This window comes from Lissotriton vulgaris, chromosome 4_1 (assembly GCF_964263255.1).
Source record: "Lissotriton vulgaris chromosome 4_1, aLisVul1.2, whole genome shotgun sequence".
In the NCBI taxonomy this organism is placed as follows: domain Eukaryota; kingdom Metazoa; phylum Chordata; class Amphibia; order Caudata; family Salamandridae; genus Lissotriton; species Lissotriton vulgaris.
Window position 1 is genome coordinate 68,981,626 of NC_141691.1, and position 24,537 is coordinate 69,006,162.

At 44.0% G+C, this 24,537-nt stretch overlaps 1 protein-coding gene across 1 annotated transcript in view; it reads left to right on the plus strand.

The window, feature by feature from the left end:
* The window catches only part of LOC147718384 (tumor necrosis factor ligand superfamily member 13B-like), a 421,739-nt gene that overhangs the window by 269,694 nt on the left and 127,508 nt on the right, over nucleotides 1–24,537 (plus strand). Inside the window, exon 4 of the mRNA XM_086918333.1 lies at nucleotides 18,889–19,001. Coding sequence (XP_086774459.1) covers nucleotides 18,889–19,001 — 113 coding nt within the window. The remainder of the gene's footprint in view (nucleotides 1–18,888; nucleotides 19,002–24,537) is intronic.

Genomic DNA, 24,537 nt, shown 5'->3' on the forward strand with positions numbered 1-24,537 from the left:
GGGAGGGCTAGCAAACTGTTTAGTGTATTGTTACATTGGGTCCAGCTGCCCCCCGTCCCAGGACCAAACTCCATTATCTTACTAATTTCAGAGCGGGTGCACACCCGCGAGAGTCTTAAGGGCACCAAGATTCTTCCACAGGAGAAGTTCTCTGAACTATTAACTAGGAGTGACATCGTGTCCCTCCAAAGTAATGGGCGAGAAGGACACTCTATCATTTTCGGAAAGCCATATTCAAAACCTGTTGGATAATTCCCCCTTTGCTGAAGTTTCTCTAAGTTCCTCTGCCCAACAGCAGAATGAAACAGACAAATTGACCAGGCTTCGCAAAAAACACATTCGCACAGAGCTACACGGCTATTTTCTACTGAAGCACCTAAGGGGTGGGACCATCCCTTGGGGACTTCAGGTGAAAAACATGCCGGTGATTTTCACTGATGATGCGGACTATAAGAAGGGTTTCAGTGGCATAAATACGAAGTGCAGCAGGGACCTCATGGTCCACACCATAGAAACAGCGCAGAGATTGTGTATAAAAGAACAAGAAGAGATTGATGAATTGACGAAGGCCATTGCAGAGAGCCAAGTGATTCCAGATTCTAAGGCATTGTTAGAAAAACTAGACAAAGAATTACAAATTTTTAAGGACAACACCATCAATAATAAAACGGCTCAGTTTGAAAGGGATTCTAAATCCTTCACATTGGAAAGAGCTTATCCATTCCTCAAAGAGGATTATTACTCTCAAGTAGAATCTCGAGGGGCTTTGACAAATTTTCAAGGAAGGTCCAGGAATAGATTTAAAACATTCTCTGAGACCTCATCTTCAGAGTCTTCTGGCTCTGAAACAAGAGGGAATAGCAATAAGAAACAAACTCCTTTTTTAGAGAAAGGCCAACAACAAAAGGTACGATTCAAACCGGCATGGGAAATGCGAACCAGGAGGAACTATTACAAAACGTAGCGGGCACTTCCACCATAGTGAACTTATCAACTAGGATCCTCACGAAGGAGGAAGAATCTGTCCTCAATTTAGGACTTAAATTTGTACCAACTAAACAGACAGATTTCACTAAAATCAAACTAGAGGCAATAGAATTTTGCCGCAAAATTAGACTAAAAGTCTTTTTTGCCAATCAACCCCCCAGTAACAGTATGGAAACGACAGGTCTTAGGAATAAGTCCACCTTTGTCCCAAACCAGAATATCCCGAAACAGGTATATGGGTTTGAACAAATCTTGTTGTCCTCAATCACCAAACTAGAGAACAGACATAAATTTGTCAAGCAAAATATCTCGAAGGGACAACGATTGGCCCTCAAAAATCTGAAAGAAGATCATTCTTTGATCATCAAACAAGCCGACAAGGGCGGAGCGGTAGTGATATGGCCCAGAGAACAATATCTAGCGGAAGAGGCACTGCAAGTAAACAACCAAGAATGGTATAGAAAACTGCAGGAGGACCCGCTGCAAGAGATCCAGGCTTCAATCACAGAGATTGTCCAAACAGGCAGAGATAGTGGTTTCCTAGGCCCAAAAGAAAGTGAGTTTTTGGTCAAGAAATGCCCACGAACTCCTGTGGCATATTTCTTACCAAAGATTCATAAGAACTTGTCAAATCCACCGGGGCGACCAATAGTGTCTGGCTGCGATTCATGCCTTGAGCCCCTGTCTAAGTATATAGACTTCTTCTTGAAGCCCTTTGTAACAAATGTGAAGTCCTACCTAAGAGACACCACTGACTTCCTGGTAAAGGTAGAAGGGACCCCGTTCGACCGGGCATCACAACTTATGGTCACCATGGACGTGACGTCCCTTTATACCCAGATACCGCAAGACGAAGCACTGGAGGTTCTGGAACTCTATTTAGACCTAAGGGAAAGACCACATAGAGTCCCTACATCGTTTATTTTGCGATTGGCTGAAATAACCCTCAAAAGAAACTATTTCCGTTTTAACAACGACTTCTTTATGCAAATCAAGGGCACCGCGATGGGGTGCCCTTATGCCCCTGAAATGGCCGTACTTTATATGGCAGAGTACGAGAAAAAGTATGTGGAGGTTGACAACCCTTTTATGCACCACATTGTGCACTGGTATCGTTACATTGACGACGTGTGGCTCCTGTGGCAGGGGAGCCACTCGGAGTTGAGTGACTTTCACCAGTGGCTCAATAACAGACACAAGGACATAAAATTTTCAATTGACTCAAGTAATGTCAAAATGACATTCTTAGATGTGGAAGTAGGAGATGTGGATGGGTCCTTGAAGTCCTCACTTTTCAAAAAAGCGGCAGACCGGAACACCATACTCCATTATGGGAGCTCACACCCCAAGAAATTAAGGGCAAACCTGCCATATGGACAACTCCTTCGAATTAGGAGGAATTGTTCAGAGTTGGCAAAATTTGACCAACATGGATCAAAATTTTGTGAAGAACTGACACAACGGGGATACCCCAAAAAGCTTCTTAAACACTCTTTCAAAAGAGCACGTTGCACCCCAAGGGAGAGCCTCCTTGAAACAAAGGTTAAACGTGATCTTGAGAACTTAGTATGCGTGACGACATTCTGTGCCGAAACTCACAACATACGCCAAATGGTATTAAAAAACTGGCATTTGTTGGAACAATTGGAGACACCCATCCCTCGCCCAATATTTGCCTTCAGAAGTAATCAGAACATTGGTCAACAACTAGTCCGTGCAGACATCAGACTAGTAAAACCTAAAAGCGACTTGGTATCTAAATGGGGTCTAAAACCCATTGAAGGGCATCACAGGTGTGGGAATTGTATCGCGTGCGATACAACCATTGAGGGCACGACTTTTCAACATTCCAATATAACTTGGTCTCACACCAATTTTACCAATTGTAAGACAAAAAATGTCGTCTACGCCATAACTTGTCCCTGCCATAAAATCTATATTGGTAAGACCAATCAGCAGGTCAATACCCGCATGACACAGCACAGATCGCGGGTGAAAAACAAAGTGTTAACTGCGCCCCTTGTGCAGCATTTCGCCGACAAACAACACGGCGAAAACGAGTTCAAGTGGACCGTGCTCTTTAACATTAATCAACTGAAAGCAGGGATCAACGTAGATCAGATCCTATTGAAAAAAGAAGCTTACCTAATACTAAAGTTTAACACTACCCAAACGGGGTTAAACGCACTTTCAGAAATTTCAAGACTGTAATGTTTCCCCTTGTCAAACCACAACTCCCAGAATGCCCCGCGCCTGGGTCGCTATGATGTATGAGCCCTCTACAGCCACCAGGCGGTTCCAACGCAAGCATTTCCTGGTTCGCCCGTGCGATAGTAAGGTGAGTGTGAGTGAGGCTCCGATGATATGAATCATCATTTCACTGACAACGTTCCGTTCCAAAGATTAAGTAAACCCCCACCCCTCCCTTTTTTGTTTTACAGCGCGAGAGAGCAGCGCTGTTGTAAAGGACAGGGAACACGCATTCCCGCCACCAATTGACATCGGATTTTACAAAGACACCGAGCACACGGCATGGCGACCGCCGCCCTGTGCAAAAATCTGGGATCTTGGGTATGTGTCTTTTAAACACTTCACTTCCAAAAATGTCCTAGTGTCACAATTAAGAACAAAACTGAGCGCGACCCTTATTCTTCACAGGTCGCATGAATTAGATAGAACGAGCAGAATGAGGAATTGATGTAGAGATCAACGCCAGACTCGATTGAGGTATGAGCGTGCCGCTTTTGGGTCTGTAGCAATCACTCGGTTCCGATTTAGATGGCTTTGTAAGTCTGTGAATTATTGTTTTACAGAATTAAACCTCCATTCCATTTGATTTGTGGTGCACAGCCCCTCGTGCCCAATCTGATCCACGAGAGCCCACCGCATCCTACATAAAGGTAATCAACTCGTTTTAGTGTAGCAAGAGCAGGGGGTCTTTTGCCAAAATAACTCGCAAACTTTTAAAACAAACTTCGTTTTATTTTTTGTGCAGAATCAAAACATTGAGAGAGCCCTGAGGAGAATCTGTAACTAATCACAGATTCGAAACGCGTCAGCAAAACGGCAGATAGATATCCTGAATAATTGCCCTCTTTGGGTTCAATCATCTTTTGTTGGAAATAATTGTGAATTGTCTTCTGATTACTGCCGTAGACATTTCTTGTAAACCTTTTCGGTTAACAGTGGTTTGACTATCTCTCAAAAATCAATTATTTTTTCTACAAAGAGTTGATAAATACCATTTGCATGAGAAGTTTGTTGCTTATTGGTTGATACATAGTATATGTGATACTTGTCTAGTAGGTGTAAATATGTATAAATGTTTTTGTATTTTGTGTAAGTGTATATAAAGTGTTCTTCTTGCCCATGAAATTGATAAATTTCAACAAAAAACATGAGTAAAAGGGTTAAATAAAATTACCCATACAAACAAAGTGATCTGGTCTTTTGTTTGTGAGTCTCATAAGCTGTAAGCGAGACGAAATAAGTGGGAGGGCTAGCAAACTGTTTAGTGTAAAGTTTTGGCTTTAGGCGCGTTTTATATTGCTTTGCACAAGAGCATACCAACACACTTGATGGTGCTTCGCATGCAGAGAGCTGGTCGCTGATGATGTGATCCCTTTCCACTAGGATCTTGAGGTATGGGGCCGCCCTGCTAAAACCCAATAGAGACCTTCTTAGATATAATATAATATACTAGCCAGGGAGGGTGAGAATTAGGTTTTGTTAAACCCTATTCATTTTAGCATAATACTATACTTGCTCGTGTTCTATGGACTAGTGACTATGCTGATTACTTTGTTTCTTATAATATGTTTGCTTGTATTAGCTAAGATACTGCGCTTGAGAAATGAAATGAAATTTAGGTTTTATATAGCGCATGGCTGCCCGTGAGCGTCCCAGCGCTGGGATTGCAGAACTTCTGAGGGTGAAGTCGGAGAGAGGGAGGAAGTTATTGCGGGAAGAGGTGTGTTTTTAGAAGCTTGCGAAATTTCAAAAGATTGGTCTCAGAACGAAGATGAAATGGCAAAGCATTCCAGGAGGTGGCCGCTGTAACCGAGAAACGGCGTCCTCCAGTTCGGGCTTTTCTGGTTTTGTGGACTGTGGCCAGATGACCTTGAGCTGAGCGTAGGGGCCTGTTGGGTCTGTATGGGAAGATCATAGCTTTTAGCATTGGGGGCCCTTGATTTTGCAAAGCTTTATGGGTAGAGCAAAGGGCCTTAAATTTGACCCTTTCGCGGATCGGCAGCCAATGTAGTGCCTTAAGGGCGGGTTTGGCTGAGACTCTGCGAGAGGTCCCAGTAAGAATCCTAGCAGCAGCATTCTGTGTTCTTTAAAGAATGTTGATCGTGGATTCTGGGGCAGCCAGAAAGAGAGCATTGCAATAATCTAGTCTTGATAAGACTAGACCTTGAACGAGCAATTTCTGTGAAGGTCCCAGAAGTAGAGGGAGGATCTTTCTGGTGGAACGCAGTAGCCCCACACATGTGCCAGCTGTTTTTTTCGCTTGCGTTTTAAGGGATAGGTCCTGTTCAAGCCAAAAACCCAGACTTTTTAATTCAGTCTTGGGTTGAGGGAGGGGGCCTAAGCATGCTGGCCACATGGCGGATGGAAGAGAAGATATTTTATTTCCCAGCAGCATGAGCTCAGTTTTCGAGCCATTGAGCTTAAGCCTTGAGGAGGACATCCAGGCATGAATTCCCTCTAAACAATCATGAAGGTTTTTAACCTTGTCCTCTTCCAGAGAGAATGATACGATCATTTGGGTGTCGTCAGCATATGTGACGGCTTTTATCCCAAAAGGGGAGACCACATCTTCCAGGGGGGCCATGTATGTGTTAAAAAGTGTAGGGCTCAATGAAGAGCCCTGGGGGACCCCACACTGGAGAGGGAGAATGTCGGATCGCACATTCCCTTCGCAGACCTGAAATGTTCTGTCTTTTAGAAACGAAGAGAGCCAGCAAAGGGCTGTGCCCCTTACTCCCAAACTAAAGAGGCGCTTAATGAGAGTTTTGTGGTCCACCGTGTCGAATGCAGCGCTTAGATCCAGGAGGATCAGTAACACTGATCCTCCCGAATCCAAGATGCATCTCGCCTCTTCAACTACCTTCAAAAGGGCTGTCTCCGTCCCTTGACCCGGACGGAAGCCTGTCTGTGTGGGACGAAGGAGATTGTTGGTTTCAAGGAAGGCAGACAATTGCTTGTTGACCACTCACTGCATTAGTGAATAAACATTTCAAATATGCACGTGTCTTCTTTTACTCCTTGTTCTGGATTGAAATGATGGTATAACAACAGAGTGTTCATGTGTTCCACGTTACCTGAGGTGTACTAAGTTCATGTTCTGGTTTGTCTAAGCATTGGGAGTTTATGATGACCAATGAGACACTGATTGCTAGTCTGGTAGGGGATTTTTGGGTACTAAGGTGAGTTTTGGGACACTCTAATTCACTGAGGTTCCAAGCCTCTATGCACAGTTCTGTCTGAGCATGGAATCCCTGCAACACTGGCAAACTGACAGGGAAGGAAAATTAAGATTTCCTTGGCCAATGCTTGAGCTAATTGAATGGCCTGTGCCCCACCTTTCTTTATTCACCGAAACAACTTATACACAAGTGAGAAGGGAGGACGCACAACTAGTCAAACCTGAAGCTACAGAGATGTCATGGCATCTATCCCCATTGTTTTTGAAAGCCCTCGCCTAGAGAAGAACAGTGGAAATTGGATGTTGACAGTGTCTGCAAATTAAGCCTGTTTAGTGAGGACAAAAATGAGACAGATTTCCAGATGGAGGACCAGTCTCAGATAGACATTTATGGACAGAGGAAAGGTATGACTCTAAGCAGGTTCGGCTTTGAGCTGCACTGACCACTGACCTCTGACCTGGAGGGAGAGCATTGTCCTCATGGGAGGTGCTGTGTTTAGCAATAACTTAAGATATAAAAGCACCTGCTGCAGAGGTCTTGTCATCCAGCTTTCAGGCAGCAATAAAAATGTCATGATAACGCCTACAATTAATGTTCGTGCTAGAGAGAGAGAGAGAGATCGGAGTTTTGTCTAGTGGCAGATTTAACTCGCCATAGAGTAGTGCAGTGGGTTAGTATGCCTGCTGCAAAGAAGAGGTCTGTATTTTACTGGGACAGGAGAGTGGATTAGTAAAGCCACTCTTTTTGCACCACTTTAAAACAAATTAAATGTATGTGAGAGAGGGGCTGTAGAGAGATGAGGGGCACTTTTGCAGGGGGAGGTAGTAAGGGAATCCGAGGAGGAGGTCATCGAGGGGGTGTCAAAAAAGATTGTTGCACTGTGCACCACCAGCTCTAAAATCAGCCCTGCCTCTAAGTACCTTCTATCACGTTGCTTACCCTAGTATGTAACAGTCCATGAGGGACAGCAGATGAAACTCAACCTATGCGAATATCTGATGTAAAACAATTGCCTGGGCGTATGAATGAACATCCACCTATTTGTTCACATACCACAGTGCCACGAGAATATCTGTTTGCACATTGGTAGACCTGTCCTTCTGGGAGGGTAAAATGTACAGTGGTAGCAGCAAAAGCAAGAAATCTATCCCATTGTGGCTCCCTTTCCCACCATGCTGGTGTCCAGGGTTATTACCACAGGAGACAGTGCAGCTTGCACTATCCCTCTGGAAAGATGGTCTGTCTCCAGGCACCATAGGAGAGACGGGCCAATAGTCTTGAATACTATAATCGTGTTCTATTTTTTGTATTTATTTCTGTTTCTTGATATAGCACACAACTCACTCTTGGAGCAAACTGATACAATGTAAAACATCCAAGTTTTTAACTTCTTCATGAAATTTATAAAATCTGGGCAGGTATGAAAATGGAGAGGGAGTCTGTTCCAGTGATATGATGTATGAAAAAGATCTGCCTCCATATCTTGAGGTGTGAATGCATAGGGTCAATCAATAAATCGATCAATCAATTAGGGATTTGTGAAGCGCACTTCTCACCCAAGGGTCTCAGGCACTGGGGGTGGGGGAGGTTGCACGCTGCTTCGTGTCATCCGAAGAGCCAGGTCTTGTGGTTCTTCCTGAAGGCTTGCAGTGTGGGGGTTTGTCTGATGCTGAGCGGGAGTACGTTCCAGGTGTTGGCTGCGATGTAGGAGAAGGATTCCCCCCACTCTCTGGCTCTGCGCGTGTGTGGGATTTCAGCTAGGGCGAGATCGGCGGATTGGAGGCTTCTCTTGGGTGCGTAGAAGGAGATTCTTTCATTGAGGTATTTGGGTCCGATTTTGTGGAGGGATTTGTAGGCATGAAAGAGGTGCTTGAAGGTATATCTTTTTTCGACCGGGAGTTCTCATAGGTGGTGGGTGAAGTGGTGTTGTTGTAGGATGCCGAGGACAAGTCTAGCTGTGCTTTTCTGGATTGTCTGGAGTTTGAGGAGTAGAGATTTATTCTGGCGTAGAGGGTGTTCCCGTAGTCCAGTCTGCTGGTTATGAGTGTCTGGGTGACAATCTTTCTGGATTCGGGGAGGATCCATTTGAAGATCTTGCAGAGGAGGCAGAGAGTGTTGAAGCATGTGGAGGCTACGGCATTGATCTGTTGGTGCATGGTGAGAGAGGAGTTGAGTATGATGCCGAGGCTGTGATCATGGTCTCTAGGATTGGGAGGTTCTCTGAGGGTGGTGGGCCACCAGGTTTTGTCCTATGCTGAGGGAATGGATCCAAGAATGAGGACTTCAGTTTTCTCAGAGTTGTGCTTTAGGCAGCTGTTGCTCATCCTGGAGGCAACGTCTTTCATATCTTCCTGGAGTCTGATTCTTTAGGTTAGGCTGGTGAGGAAGGAGCGAATCCAGGTGATGGTGGTTCCCCGGGTGCCAGTGTCGTGGAGTCTGGCAGTTACTGTGTGGTGGGAGACGGTGTCGAAGGCTGCTGAGAGGTCTAGTAGGATGAGGGCTGCCATGTGACCCTGGTCCAGTAGGGTGCAGATGTTGTCTGTGGCAGCTAGAATGGGCGGTATCGGTGCTGTGGTTGCTGCTGAACCCGGATAGGGAGGAACCGAGGATCGAGTTGACTTCTATGAAGTACGTAAGCTGGTTGTTGATGATCTTCTCTGTTACTTTGGCTGCTAAGCGGAGGAGAGAAATGGGTCAGTAATTCTTGAAGTTTGCAGAGTCTGCGGTGGGCTTCTGGAGGAGGGCATGACCTCTGCTCGTTTCCAGTCATCGGGGAAGGTGCGTGTTTTGAGGGAGCAGATTATAGTATGTCGTAATTCGGGTGCTATGGAGGAGGTGGCTCTGTGGAAGATGTGGGGCGGGCAGGGGTCGGTGGGTGCTCCTGAGTGTATACTTCTCATGGTCTTGGTGGTGTCTTCTGTGGTGACAGAGGTCCAAGCTGTAATGGTAGGCTGGGTTGCGTTGACTGTTGTGGGTGTAGGTGTAGGATGGGTGTCTATGTTCTGATCGTCAAAGTTGCTGTAGAGAGTTCTGTCTTGAGCTGGCAGTAGGAGCCAAGTGTGTTGCAGAGGTCCTGGAAGGGAGGGACATTGGAGGATTTGCTGGGGGGTTTGGTGAATTCTTGTAGCCCTTTCCTGCCTGTAATACTTTTAGTAACTAAGTCTTAAGTGCAGGTTGTCAGGACAGGCCTTGTAGAGTGCCTTATGCATTAGACAGCAGAGTTTTATTTAACACGGCATGCTTTCTGTTAGGCAACCAATGTCATTTTCTAAAGATGGGGGCAGAGGACGACCGTGCAGATATATTGCAGATCAGCCATGTGGCTGTGTTCTGCACAACCTGCTAATTGGCCAGCAAGGTGCCATTTACTGCTACCAATAAAGCATTCCCATAGTCCAGGTGACTAGTTATAAGAGCCTGGACAAGGCTTTTTCTGGAAGTGTCCGGGAGCCAAGAAAAACCTCATTATAGTGAAGTAATTGCCACATGTGGCATTAACTTGATCTTTCATAAATAGTGCTTGATCTATTTTCACTTCAAGATTTTTCACCACCTGCTTAGGGGCAGAGACTGAGCCAAGTTCCAAAGGCCACCAGTCAGCCAACCATATCTTGTGGGCTTTGCTGAAAAGCATATTATCAGTCTTCTCACTGTTTAGTTGGAGACAGTTGTTGGTCATCCAGACAGCGATTTCCTTCATGCAACCCACAAATTGAGCTTTCATTTTATCTGGATCAGGGCCAAAGGAGACGAGCAGCTGAGTGGCATCTGCGTATGATATGATCTCCACAATTTGTGCCAGAGGCGCTATGTAGATATTAAACAGTGTTGGACTTGGGCACGAACCCTGGGGAAACCCCCTTGTTGGTGTTGATTTAAAGCGGCAGAGACAGACATTTTGTGTACGATTATCCAGGAAGTACCTGGACCAACGTAGCACGCTGCCATGGAGACCTGCTTCATGTAATCTGTGGATTAGAATGGATTGATAGACTGTGTCAAAGACCGCAGATAGATCCAGTAACACTAGCATGACAAGCTTTTCTGCATCTAAAGAGAGTCTGAAGTTGTCATTGACTTCCAACAATGAAGTTTCAGTGCAATGTAGATCTCTAAAACCCAATTGTGAGGGGTCTAAGATCTTATGCTCTTCCATAAAGAATATAAGCTGTTTATTAATATAACTTTCTAGAGTTTTTTGTGATCAGAGGTAACAGTGAAATCAGTCTGTAGTTAGAAAGAACATTGGGATTCGCATAGGGTTTTTTAAGAAGCAGAGATACTTGAATAACGCATTCATTAGGCACTTTAGCTGTGACTAATGAGAGATTGAACATTGTCATCACTGATGGTGCCAGATGATTAGCTAGGCTGGCCATTATCCTAGGGAGGACACAGATCCAGGGGAGAGACCTTTTGGTGTGGGCTAGCATCTTCTGCACCGGTTCCATGGAGCAGACTTTAAAATCACTAAAGCTAGCATTTTTTTATGCCCTGAAGAAGTTCACTGTTGTTGGCCCAAATGTGTTGGCTTTTTTTTTAAGCTTATTTAAGAAGAATGAATGAATGAATGAAAAATAAGTGTCTCCCTGTGGTAGGGTAGCACCCTTTGGGCAGAGGATGCATACAGGGAGTGCACACGTTATTATATAGGATTTGGGGATATAGCGGTGAGGGTGTGGCATGTTGTTAAGGAACACTGCCCTTTATCCTTTCATTTCACATTGAATTTGTATGTAAGTTCCTGGTAAATGGTACTACATGTTGCCAGGTTCTGTAAATTAAATGCTACAAGAGGGCATGTTATTTTGAGCTAACATACCCCACCTGTTGTAATTTTTTGTAGCTCAAAAACTGGAATTTAACCGCCATCGCTGCGGATTCCGAAGCAACCTTCCGTGTCCTGACTGAGGTACATCACAGAACACAAAACGCCACACTGCTGGCTCTCACAACCACTAACTTGATCCCAAGGTTTGTGATTCCACTTAACCCGTCATTCGTTCATCGCCCGAACGGAGTGCCATATTAAGTCATATTAAGGTATCCTTTGAATCCTTGACTATGAAGCCGGTGCGCAGAAGCGAGGGAGCAGTGTGCACAGCTATCACGCATGCGTCGCTGCTTCGCTGTGTTGCACATGCGCAATTTAACACTTCTTTGCGAGGCTTCACCGTAGAGAGTTACCGCCTCTCTTTTCCCTCGCCCCGCACGATCCTTTCATTTAAACTCTGCACTTCGCCGCCTTATTTCATTCCTGGCGAGCGTTTGGACAGGGGTAGGTGACCTAGAGGCTACACCCGCATTACTTAGTAAGTGCCATTTCAATTAATTCCACCTTACTCCATCGGTACTTTTCCCGGTGTGCTTATGTACCTGGGTTGTGTTTATTGTTTCCATAGCCCGACTTTTCGTGGGCGTCCATTCCCTTGACCACTGGAGGAGTGCTCCAACTAGGATTTGGTAAGCACTGTGATGTTAACTACCCACCTCACGGTTTGGTACCTTTACCAATTTTCTACTTTGGCAGATTTCTGCCCGATAGTTGTTATATATTGTAATCAACCTTATACAGCCAAGGTTATTTGCCTTTTAACACCAGTAAATGCGTTATTTGAGCCAAAGGGCTCATTGAACTAGCAGCCCCCGATCTACTGTGAACTAGTCTTGTGTGCCCGCGTAATCTTTCTATTTGAAGCGCTGTGTACACGTAATGACACTTTGTGATGCATCAAGTTGTTACTGACGCTCACATATGGCTTACTTTGCTTTCTTTTTTTCTAGGTATCATCCAGGAGCAGCTTCTATGTAGCAGCTACAACCACATAGTGGGGACGCAGGTCCCCTGATCCGCCCTGGATGAGATAAGAGGGTTCTCATTTTAAATTTTATGTATTTTGTTCACGTGCACTTCACTTTGTTTTTGGTCCTGACGAAGCGCCAATGACCTACGGGCGATTGAGGCGCGAAACATGTTGACCTCGACTAGTGACACCCAGGCATAGAGGGCCTTGTGGGGTCAGTCATTTTTAAGCAGTACCTTTAACTGGCAAGGGTTACCTAGACAATCTTGTTGCTGCTTATACACCCTTGATTTTACTACACTATCATGTTTGCATGTTATTGATTTACCCTCCCATACCCTTCCCCACACACCTGCATGCAACATCCGGCTAATCCTCTAAAAGATCTCCGACAAAGTGACCCTTCGGGGGACCCGTATGGAATTGCAGCGCCGGCCCTACGAGGAGCAAATTGCCCGATGATGAAGCATGACATCTGCCGGGGTGTGTGAGGGCAGCAGAGGAAGTATAATGTTTTTCCCTCTCCCATCAGGTTACTTTTTACCTAGGTTTACTCTTTCCCCATTATTCCCTGTTTTTAATGTATGGGTGACTGTTTGCACCCAGATACGTGGGTGACTTTTGCACTCGGGTATAGGAACTTTGTCCTCCTTTTGTGAACAGATTTGGTTTAGGAGCATGGACACTGGACCTTTATTGGCTCCTCGGTCCCCCCCCCCTCTCTTTTGTTGAATAGATTATGCACGGCTGCACGGCTGTGGGACCTACCCTATTTCCTTCCCTTTTCAAGTGGGCACACGAGACGGGTCCTCGGGGTTGTTGGGCGCTGACCTTATGTTATGCCTTGAACTGGTAACTTGGGATAATTCCGGTGGATCAATTCTTTGCAATAATATATGTTAGGACTTACATTACGTTCCTCTGTGTTAGGCAATTTGGCTGTATTCTCTTAGCCCCCACCTTATGGCCTTAGCATCAACTATGTGTTGATGGTTGTGAATTTGGTAACATCCACATAGATTGAAGTTATTATTTTTCGAGATGTGGTCCAGTCTTGATATCAGGACCTGTTACAAACGGGAAATTTCTACATAGATTTAAGTTAATTGTCGAGGTGTGGTCCAATCATGTTACTAGGACCTGTGTCATACGGGAAGACCTTAGCTAGTGAGGAGTAACTAAAACCGTATTAATTTAGCAGATTTATATGAACTCTTAATCATTACCGGCATTGTTATTTTCCTTGACTATGAAGCCAGTGCGCAGAAGCGAGGGAGCAGTGTGCACGGCTATCACGCATGCGTCGCTGCTTCGCTGTGTCGCACATGCGCAATTTAACACTTCCTTGCGAGGCTTCACCGTAGAGAGTTACCGCCTCTCTTTTCCCTCGCCCCGCCTGATCCTTTCATTTAAACTCTGCTTTTCGCCGCCTTATTTCATTCCTGGCGAGCGTTTGGACAGGGGTAAGTGTACTAGAGGCTACACCCGCATTACTTAGTAAGTGCCATTTCAATTAATTCCACCTTACTCCATCGGTACTTTTCCCGGTGTGCTTATGTACCTGGGTTGTGTTTACTGTTTCCATAGCCCGACTTTTCGCGGGCTTCCATTCCCTTGACCACTGGAGGAGAGCTCCAACTAGGATTTGGTAAGCACTGTGATGTGAACTACCCACCTCACGGTTTGGTACCTATACCAATTTTCTACTTTGGCAGATTTCTGCCCGATAGTTGTTATACGTGTAATCAACCTTATACAGCCAAGGTTATTTGCCTTTTAACACCAGTAAATGCGTTATTTGAGCCAAAGGGCTCATTGAACTAGTAGCCCCCGATCTACTGTGGACTAGTCTTGTGTGCCCGCGTAATCTTTCTATTTGAAGCGCTGTGTACACATAAGTGACACTTTGTGATGAATCAAGTTGTTACTGACGCTCACATACGGCTTACTTTGCTTTCTTTTTTTCTAGGTATCATCCAGGAGCAGCTTCTATGTAGCAGCTACAACCACATAGTGGGGACACAGGTCCCCTGATCCGCCATGGATGAGATAAGAGTGTTCTCATTTTAACTTTTATGTATTTTGTTCACGTGCACTTCACTTTGTTTTTGGTCCTGACGAAGCGCCAATGACCTACGGGCGATTGAGGCGCGAAACATGTTGACCTCGACTAGTGACACCCAGGCATAGTGGGCCTTGTGGGGTCAGTCATTTTTAAGCAGTACCTTTAACTGCCAAGGGTTACCTAGACAATCTTGTTGCTGCTTATATACCCTTGATTTTACTACACTATCATGTTTGGGCGTTATTGATTTACCCTCCCATCCCCTTCCCCACACACCCGCATGCAACATCCGGCTAATCCTCTAAAAGTTCTCCGACAAAGTGACCCGTCGGGGGACCCGTAGAGAATTGCAGCGCCGGCCCTACGAGGAGCAAATTGCCAGATGATGAAGCATGACATCCCCCGGGGTGTGTGAGGGCAGCAGAGGAAGTATAATGTTTTTCCCTCTCCCATCAGGGTACTTTTTACCTAGGATTACTCTTTCCCCATTCTTCCCTGTTTTTAATGTATGGGTGACTGTTTGCACCCAGATACGTGGGTGACTTTTGCACCCGGGTATAGGAACTTTGTCCTCCTTTTGTAAACAGATTTGGTTTAGGAGCATGGACACTGGACCTTTATTGGCTCCTCGGCCCCCCCTATCTTTTGTTGAATAGATTATGCACGGCTGCACGGCCGTGGGACCTACCTTATTTCCTTCCCTTTTCAAGTGGGCACACGAGACGGGTCCTCGGGGTCATTGGGCGCTGACCTTATGTTATGCCTTAAACTGGTAACTTGGGATAATTCCGGTGGATCAATTCTTTGCAATAATATATGTTAGGACTTACATTACGGTCCTCTGTGTCAGGCAATTTGGCTGTATTCTCTTAGCCCCCACCTTATGGCCTAAGCATCAACTATGTGTTGATGGTTGTGAATTTGGTAACATCCACATAGATTGAAGTTATTATTTTTCGAGATGTGGTCCAGCCATGATATCAGGACCTGTTACAAACGGGAAATTTCTACATAGATTTAAGTTAATTGTTGAGGTTTGGTCCAATCATGTTACTAGGACCTGTGTCATACGGGAAGACCTTAGCTAGTGAGGAGTAACTAAAACCGTAATAATTTAGCAGATTTATATGAACTCTTAATCATTACCGGCATTGTTATTTTCCTTGACTATGAAGCCAGTGCGCAGAAGCGAGGGAGCAGTGAGCACGGCTATCACGCATGCGTCGCTGCTTCGCTGTGTCGCACATACGCAATTTAACACTTCCTTGCGAGGCTTCACCGTAGAGAGTTACCGCCTCTCTTTTCCCTCGCCCCGCCCGATCCTTTCATTTAAACTCTGCATTTCGCTGCCTTATTTCATTCCTGGCGAGCGTTTGGACAGGGGTAGGTGTACTAGAGGCTACACCCGCATTACTTAGTAAGTGCCATTTCAATTAATTCCACCTTACTCCATCTGTACTTTTCCCGTTGTGCTTATGTACCTGGGTTGTGTTTATTGTTTCCATAGCCTGACTTTTCGCGGGCGTCCATTCCCTTGACCACTGGAGGAGAGCTCCAACTAGGATTTGGTAAGCACTGTGATGTGAACTACCCACCTCACAGTTTGGTACCTTTACCAATTTTCTACTTTGGCAGATTTCTGCCCGATAGTTGTTATACGTGTAATCAACCTTATACAGCCAAGGTTATTTTCCTTTTAACACCAGTAAATGTGTTATTTGAGCCAAAGACACTGGACCTTTATTGGCTCATCGGTCCCCCCCTCTCTTTTGTTGAATATCCTTTGAATCCGCACCTCGTTGCCAACCAGCCCATTGCTCAATTCTGACTCCTTCTGAGTCTGTTCAAGGTGAGCGCGTTAGAACGTCGAACGTGCCGAACCGGACAAGCATGCCGTTTCATTAGCGTTGTCCCCGAAATTGCTCCTCACCGGCGCCAGGCCAATTCTGACCAGCCCTGCTCAGATCTCTTAAGATCCCCCCACTTTTTTCGGGACCCATTAGGAACTCACGACTCTGGATCACCAATACCACTAGAGCATTCAGTGAGCTGCACTGCCTCTTCTCGCCACTATCACCAGCACTTATCACAATCACTGACAACACTGTATAGCACATATGCATCCAGGATTCAACTTCCATTGTCTTGATGCCACTATTTGCGTTTTATCACACTGTTTGGAATTCACTATTATTGTAACGAACAGCACTTCAGTATATCAACTTCACCACGTACCAATGTTTTAATAGGCTTGGTCACAATTAATTTACCAACTATGCTGCGTCGCTAAACGAATTTTGACATGCTTTGAAACCTTATTCTCTCAGTGATTCTTCTGAGTCACGACCTTATGGTTTTTCTTTTTCTTTTCCTTATTTCAACAGGCTTAAATGTTACTACACAGGCAATTATATTGATTAGTCCTGATGATGATCCCTTTCTATGTAGGAGCTGGGATCGAAACGTCGACTTTCATATACAGTGCTACAATTTGACCATTGTGTTTATTGTTTGTGGTCACTGTTTGATTGAGCTTGCAATATTATGTAAAAAGATGCAAGCCACTATCAGCTCCAAAGTTATTGCCTGATATATTTTTCTCACTTCCTACCCTTTTCTTCACAATTTCTTTCCCTCTTGTTGGGTACAGGATTGTGCCCCTCTGTAAATCGTATGTGCTTTCTATTTTCTGAATAATTGAATATCAACTTAATAAATATTCCATGCCCGGCTGGGTATGTGAATTATCTTTATAGTACTGACTGAAGTCTATAATTAATTCCTTGACCAACTCTCCTATGCTTAGGACCATTGTCTTTTGAAACAAGTAGCTACCCAATGTCCTACGCGTACCCATTGGGTCCCCTTGTTTGTTTGACTAATACAAGAGGGCCTGCAGCACTCCCTGTGCCACCCACTAAAGTAGCTCTTTCAAACGTGTCTGGCCACTAGTTCAGTTTTAAACTGCCACTTTGACCTGGTAAAGTAAACCTTTTTCCATGCCTAAACCTTCCTTTTTTTATTACTAAAGTAGGCTCTAAATGCTCAAAGAGCATGGTGCATGGTATTCAAAGATTAGGACATGTGAGTTTAAGTTTTACATGTCCTGGCAGTGAAAAATCATACTTTTGTTTTTCTCTACTTTAAGTCCTATCTCTCCCATTGACGAACCCTGGATTACCTTATTAAATTTAATAAGTCATACACTTTGACTGGGAAAAGATAGAGATATGGTGTTTGCACTCAAATGAATTGTAAATAAAAATTAAATGTAATGGTAAAGTTGAAAGTTGGCAATTTCTTCCTGTAACCATTTGTGCCCTTCTGCTAATATCCTAGGCCACATGACTGTGAATGGCTCTTCTGTTGGGGTTTATGTATCCCTCCTAGACAGTGACAAAAGAAGGGAACTAGGAGGGGGCAGGATGGGTCATCTTGCCTGGATAGCTGGGGTGGAGCTGTGTCCGGCCCCACTTACATTTCAGATGACTTCGACTCGCATACAAAGGAACCAGACACTAGTCTTTCATCACCCCATACTTCTTCGAGCCTTGACAGGGTAAGGGAGGAACTTTCCAGAAACAGATGTGGTTTCAGTATAGGCAATCCTCCCTTCAAAGGTTGACACCAGGTCAAAATATTGGACTACCAGAGCCAGTCTTCTGATCACTTCCAGACCCAAAGCAATGCAGAACCTCGCATCTCAGCCCCAAGTACAACCAGGTACACCTTCCAGTGGGCTGAACTCAGCCCTGTATCTGGCCGGCACTCTATCGCGGATCTACTGATTGGATTTAAATTGTTTAATGTCATTTTCTTTATTAAAATCTACTCTAAAATTGGTGTTGGATTTTTCTTGTGTTGTGTCTTCATTTTATTACTATTTGAATGCTGAAGAAATACTTTACACATTGCCTCTAAGTTAAGCATGACTGCTTTTGTGCCAAGCTCCCAGAGGGTTAAGCATGGGTTAGTTTAACAACTTTTTGTGGTTCACCCTAACAAGGATAGTGGTTGTTGCCTCAGTGGGGCTTCAACCCATCTCAGCCAATAACCCAATTTCTTACAGTGAAGTAGTGGGACAAAGTGGTAATGTAATACTTTGAGTGTGTTGTACAAACCAGTTGCTTATAAATGTTTGTAATCCAGTACTTAATTTGTACAAGAATACGTGCTGGGGCCCAAATATTTGTTCAGAGGTTTGTAGCTGGTACTGTAAGTTTGGTGTTACCCATACCAAGGTTTTGTAGTCTTGATTTCACCTCCTGCCTCTTTAATCCACCACCAGATGCTTCCTTCCCTTATCTCACTCTCATAGGTTTCTTTTTCTCCCTTTGTCCCTGTTTTTCTGTCTTTCTCTTCCTCCTTCTTTCCCTCTTTTGTGTTTTCTATATATGGGTTAAAGTTTTTTGAGGAAAGAATTTGTGTTGGTAGGCCCCCACCTGCAACCACATGCTCATATTAAGCACTGTTGACATCAAATGTATATTTATTTGTTTTATGGATATAGTTGTTTTTATTTTGATTTTCAGTTCTCCTTGCCGTTGTTTTTCTGATTAGAGCTCAGGGCTTTAATTTTGTCTTTCCTCCTGTTTCTAATCAGGCGATTCCACCCTGATCCCCTGGACTGTGGCTCTAAGACAAGGGCAAGTTCTGGAAGTGAGAAACAACAGGCTTGTGATTGTGGAAGACAGTTATTACCTGGTGTTTGGGCAGGTGAGGAAAAAGATTGACTGAAAAGAAAGCTTTTTATCTTTACACATCATATGGTTTCTACCACTTCCATTTGTCAGGGATGGAACTAGTGCAGGCTTGATCAAGCAGATCCACAGATTTGTTGTCAAATTTATCAGCGAGGAAAAATGTATGAAGACGATATTTAACCTTTAAAATGGCCCACCCCCACATTACTTCCCCAGTGCGTATCATTGGCCAACACTGAGGAGATAAAAAAAGAGCTTCCAGAGCATGACGATCAGTGCTGAAGAGCGCGCGGACGTCATTGCAGTAAAAATGAAAGTAAAATTAACCGATGGGCTTGTTTTACTTACACTGAATCAGTGCTCGGGGCAGTCCTTAGCCTCCCAGCACTGATTCTCATGGGAGCGGTATCGTTGGAATGTGGAGAATCTCCCCATTCCAATGGTACCTCAGCCCAGTGGATATCTGCTTGGGTATTGCGACAGGGGAGCGATCCCCAAGCAGGGACCCAGCATCTAGACACCAGTGACAGTGGGAGCAGCCACTTGGGCAAGGGCTTCTGCTTCCACTTTGCAATGAATACATTTTAGTTTTTCTGCGCCTCGGGGGCAGATGGAGCAATTACCCCTATTTTGCCCCTCCCAGGGGGCAGAAAGCCCACTAGCTACTTGGGATTTAATGAGTTATACAAAATATATGTGTGGGAGCTGCCCAGCATGGGCATGGCCATACCCCACCCCAAATATATATGGTAAAAACTATCTTTCTGCTCCGCCAGGGGTCAGATTGGAATAATTACACTCAGGGGAGAGTCAGAGAGCCAATTTGACAACAGGAATTTGTTTTTAAATATTGGTGTAAGGGCTGCCCAGCATGGGCATGGATATGCCCCATTCCAAATAAGTGGAGCAGCAGTCCATTGGGGTAATTACCCCTGATCAAAAAGTCCACTAGACACCAGGTATTTTTTTAAATAAAAACATTGGGTTGAGGGGTTGTCCAGCATGCCCCCACCCCAAGTACATGAGGCAACACTCTTTCTGCCCCCCCTGGGAAGCAATTGATGGTAATTAAAATTACAGATGAAGGCAAAAAGCTAACTAGACGCTAAGGTAAGTTAAAAAAAAATGTAGCAGTGGGGGCTGCCCAACATGGGCATGATTATATCCCCACCCCAACTAAATGGGGCACCAGTCGTTCTGCCCCCAATGGGAATCAAACCGAGGTCAATGGGAGTCCCCAATTAAGCTTGGTTATTATTCTTTCCTGTTGCAGACACTAGGCCCAGCCACATAAGTGGACAGCATTTTTATTGGCACAAGACGGGAAATGCTGGGTGGTAGGAATTGTGTGTATTACTACAGATGCTGTAAGTTTCCATCAGAGAAATGTAAGAAAAATGTGTGATTTCAGGCAAAGTTTGAGATCTGCATGGCATTGTGAGTAAAATAACCTTTTGGCATCCATGCAAGGTACACCACCCTAGATTCCCTTTGTTGTCCAGTTTAAAAAAAGGGTTGCCTTAGGAGTGGCCTGAGTTAGTGCCCAAAATCTACACCTACCTACTTTGCAAAAAAACGTATAATGTTTTGGTGGAAAAATATGATGTAGCCATGTTGCGTTTTGGGTTGTTTCCTGTTGCGGGCACTAGACCTACCCACACTAGTGAGGTGCCATTTTTATTGGAAGACTTGGGAGAGTGCTGGGTGGAAGGACATTTTTGGCTCCCTGCAGATTCCAGAACTTTACATCATACAAATGTGAGTAAAATTAGTTTTATTTAGTCAAAGTTTGAAGTTTGCAAGGGATTCTGGATAAACACCCTAGTGAGAGTTACGCAAGTCACCCCATCCTGGATTTCCCTAGGTTTTCTAGTTTTCAAAAATGTATAGATTAGCTAGATTTCCCTAGGTGCTCACTGAGCTAGGGCTCAAAATCCACAGCTAGGCTTTTTGCAAAAAACAGGCCAGTTTTGAGTTGAAAAATGTGATGTGTCCATGTTGCATTTTGGGCATGTTTCCTGATGCAGGAAACATGCCCAACTAACACAAGTGAGATGCCATTTTTATCAGAGGAGATGTGGGAGCATAGAATAGTAGAATATTTGTTAGTATAATTGGATTTCACTGTATTTGTGCCTTCCAAATGTAAGCTAGTGTGTAAGAAAAAAGATATTTTGAAAAATACGCTCTAAATCATATGCTTGTAAGGGTACAGACAAATTCACAGGTTTACAAAGAACCACTGCTCCCCAACTCCATATCTTGTGCCCAGTTCAGATCTACTTAGGGTAGCTTGATACCTATTTTTCATTTTACATACTTCACCATATGAATTGGTCTATACTCAGTACACAATGAAAAAAAACATTGTACAGTGCATCTCAGTTGTTGGCTCTGGGTACCTCAGGTTCTTAGAGAACCTACAAACCCTATATATCTCTACTACCAAAAGGGTCTAGCAAAAATAATGGTACATTGCTCTTGTAAATTGACTTCCTTGACGAAACATTTACAGACGAAGACACTGTCACAAATGGCTGTTTTTTCCTACTCATTTTCAATATTTCTTTATTTCAGCAGTTAGTTTCTTTGGGGAAAGCCTTCAGGGACCTACATATATGACCACTTGTTGAATTTGGAATTTTGTCTACTTTTCAGAAATATATACCTTTCCTGGGTTTTACACGGCAAACTGGAAGTAGGTTGAAAGCACAAATAAATAGGAAAAATGGTCTACCGCTTTGAAAAATGCCACAAAACTGTGGTAAGCAAATAGGATTTTTGAATCAGATCTGCATGTTTCTGAAAGCTGGGGAGATGGTGACTTTAGCATAGCAAACTGTTTGTTGTTGCCATTTTTATTAAAATCAAACAGACACTTTTATCCAGAGCACTTCTTTCTTTTTTTTCCCTCAAAACGTACCTATATTTTGGCTATTTTCACGGCCCCCTCCAGGAGAATCCACAAACACTAGGTACCTTTGGAATCCACACGATGTTAAAAACAAGACCCCAAATTTGCCTTGGATTCCTTATGTGGACAAAAAAGGTATGGAGGCCTAAGCACAAACTACCCCAAATAGCCAAAAAAGGGCTCTGCACTAGGGATGAAAAGGTCCAGCAGTTAAGGGGTTAATATAGAAGATAAGGAACATTGTAAAAGGTTTCAGAGCAACTAACCCCAGAAAGTGGTATAACCTTTAAAGAAGACAGTTTCCAATTTGAGATAGCTCAATAAGTAATTGATTTATTTTTATCTTCCTAGCCCTATATTTGAGGAACATAGAAACCCACCTGAAGCAGATCGGGGGGATGCTTGAAACAAGAAAGCCACTAACCTCTTTCTAAAAATTAGATACTCCAAAGTAAGAGCAAAAGGATCTTCGGAACAAACAAGCATTGACAAAAGCAACATGCCTAGCTTTGTTGACGGCCTTCTGACCTTGTCTGTGCTTGTATTAAAACCTTTGCTGTAAAGGGAGCTGCTGGGTTCCATTAATACAAAACACGCATTGGCAAAGTCAATAGATTTGAGGTTTGTAGGGAGACTGCACAGATGTACATTATGTGTGGTATGTAGAGGCCAGGCGTATTGATCTAGCATATTGATCTAGCTAAAATAGTTGTGACTTTCACACCTCAGAGTAAGTACAGTACTTCGAAAAAGGCTTGTACTGCTTTCATTTTTGACATAGGTCACACTGAAACCCAGTGAAAGTATTTGAGTTAAGAGAGCTGTCCAGTAAGAACTTTACTAAAAACAGTTCAGTAGAAAGGTAAGCTATATCTCAGCCATTGCCTTCCATTGGCTAACTTGTTAATGAAGGCTTTGCATAGGCTGAGCTGTCGAAATTTTGAGTACTACGGTGAAAATACGCTTTAGATGGCACTGCTGCCTGTCACCTGCTGGGATTCCGATGACTGTTATAGATTGCATTTAATCCTCGTTCCACAGCTACATAAAGATGTGTTTGCTATTGACACTTTAGCATGACCGGGATGTACAGATAAACGTGCCGAACACTAGTTCACTAAGCCGCATCCCTGAACTCGGGAAAGGCTGCTGCCCTTTTACTCTTCCTGTTAAAGGGATGACAGCACATTATTAAACAAATGACATCTAGCAACTTGCCAGCAGGGGGCAGCAGCATAAACCTTGCTGTTTCTCCACTCTTGTTACTCTGCCAAGGTATTGCTTGGTACACGACAACGACCCATCCCTGAGCAGACCCCATGGCTGAAACTGGAGGACGGACGGCTGTGAAGCCTTCATACAACAGTAAAACTCATAACCACTGACTCTAGTAGCTGTTTTCTGTTTGTACAGAGTATGGAAAATGTGTGTTGTGCCAGCAGGTTGGTAGTCAGGGGCAGGGGGTGGGCATAAAGTGGGTGGTGGGTGGGAGATGTACATCTAGCTGCTGAACTGAATTTCAAAATGTGGAACCAGATAACCTGAGATGAATCCTGGCTTCCCCACTTGACCAAATTGTGTAATCCTGGGCAGTTTTTACTTCCATTTCCCTCCTTTTTCTTCACTATTACATATAAGAGGACCTCAAAATACAAGACTTTAGAATGCATGCTGTACAAAACCTTCTCCTGTGTTTGGATTTTATCACTATTGGCATTGTTGTCAGGGTGGGGAAGCATGGACGTTTCGAAATTCATATTTGAAAACTATCACTTTAAAAAAATACTTCTGAATACACTGCTATATTCTGATTAACTAAAGTGAAATGGCTCTGCAAGTTAATGAAATACATATTTTTAAATGTTTGTTGTCTTTAAAAATTAAGTGGTCTTACAGTTATCGGGCAGTGTACCTTAGTTATTTACTTTCTATAACTGCAATTAACCTTTAAATAAATGCTTGCTGCTGTTTATTTAGCTTAAAAAAAATATTAGTACTGAGTGGAGTGAACAACAACTCAGTTCCACTGTTGCCCAGGGGACCGCATGTAAAGGTCAGGAGGGCTGCAGGCAGCCCCCGGGTCATACTTTGAGTATCATTGGTTTAGAGCATTGGTACTCATAAACATTTTCTGAGGGGCCAAAAAGTATGGTATGTGTTGTGAATGGGGCCTGCATTGATGCCAACAGGGTGGGCAGGGATTGTGAGGTGGGCGTAGGGGAAGTAGAATACACATGGTGTGGACAGTGAGTTGTGGAGTTATTTTCAGGGTTTCAGTCCATACTGTCCTCTAAATTTACCACATAGTCCCTAGAAGGATCATCGTTTTGACAGTACTGTGTTATGCTGTATCTGAGTCGCTATCCCTCCATTGCACTCTTGGGCGAGCCTTCTCTGCATACTTTCACTACCTTTGGTAAGTCAAGTGTACATAGGAAGTGATGTGATTATTGAAAGAGAACAAAATAGAGTCTTAGACCTCACAATTTCATTATGCTTTTAGTCTCTTATCTGTAAACATTAGGAGTGCTTAGAAACAGGCTCCTTTAACACCTTGGACGCTCATGACGAGCTGAGCTCGTCATGAGGCACAGTGGAGCTGTTCTCATGACGAGCTGAGCTCGTCATAATGGCC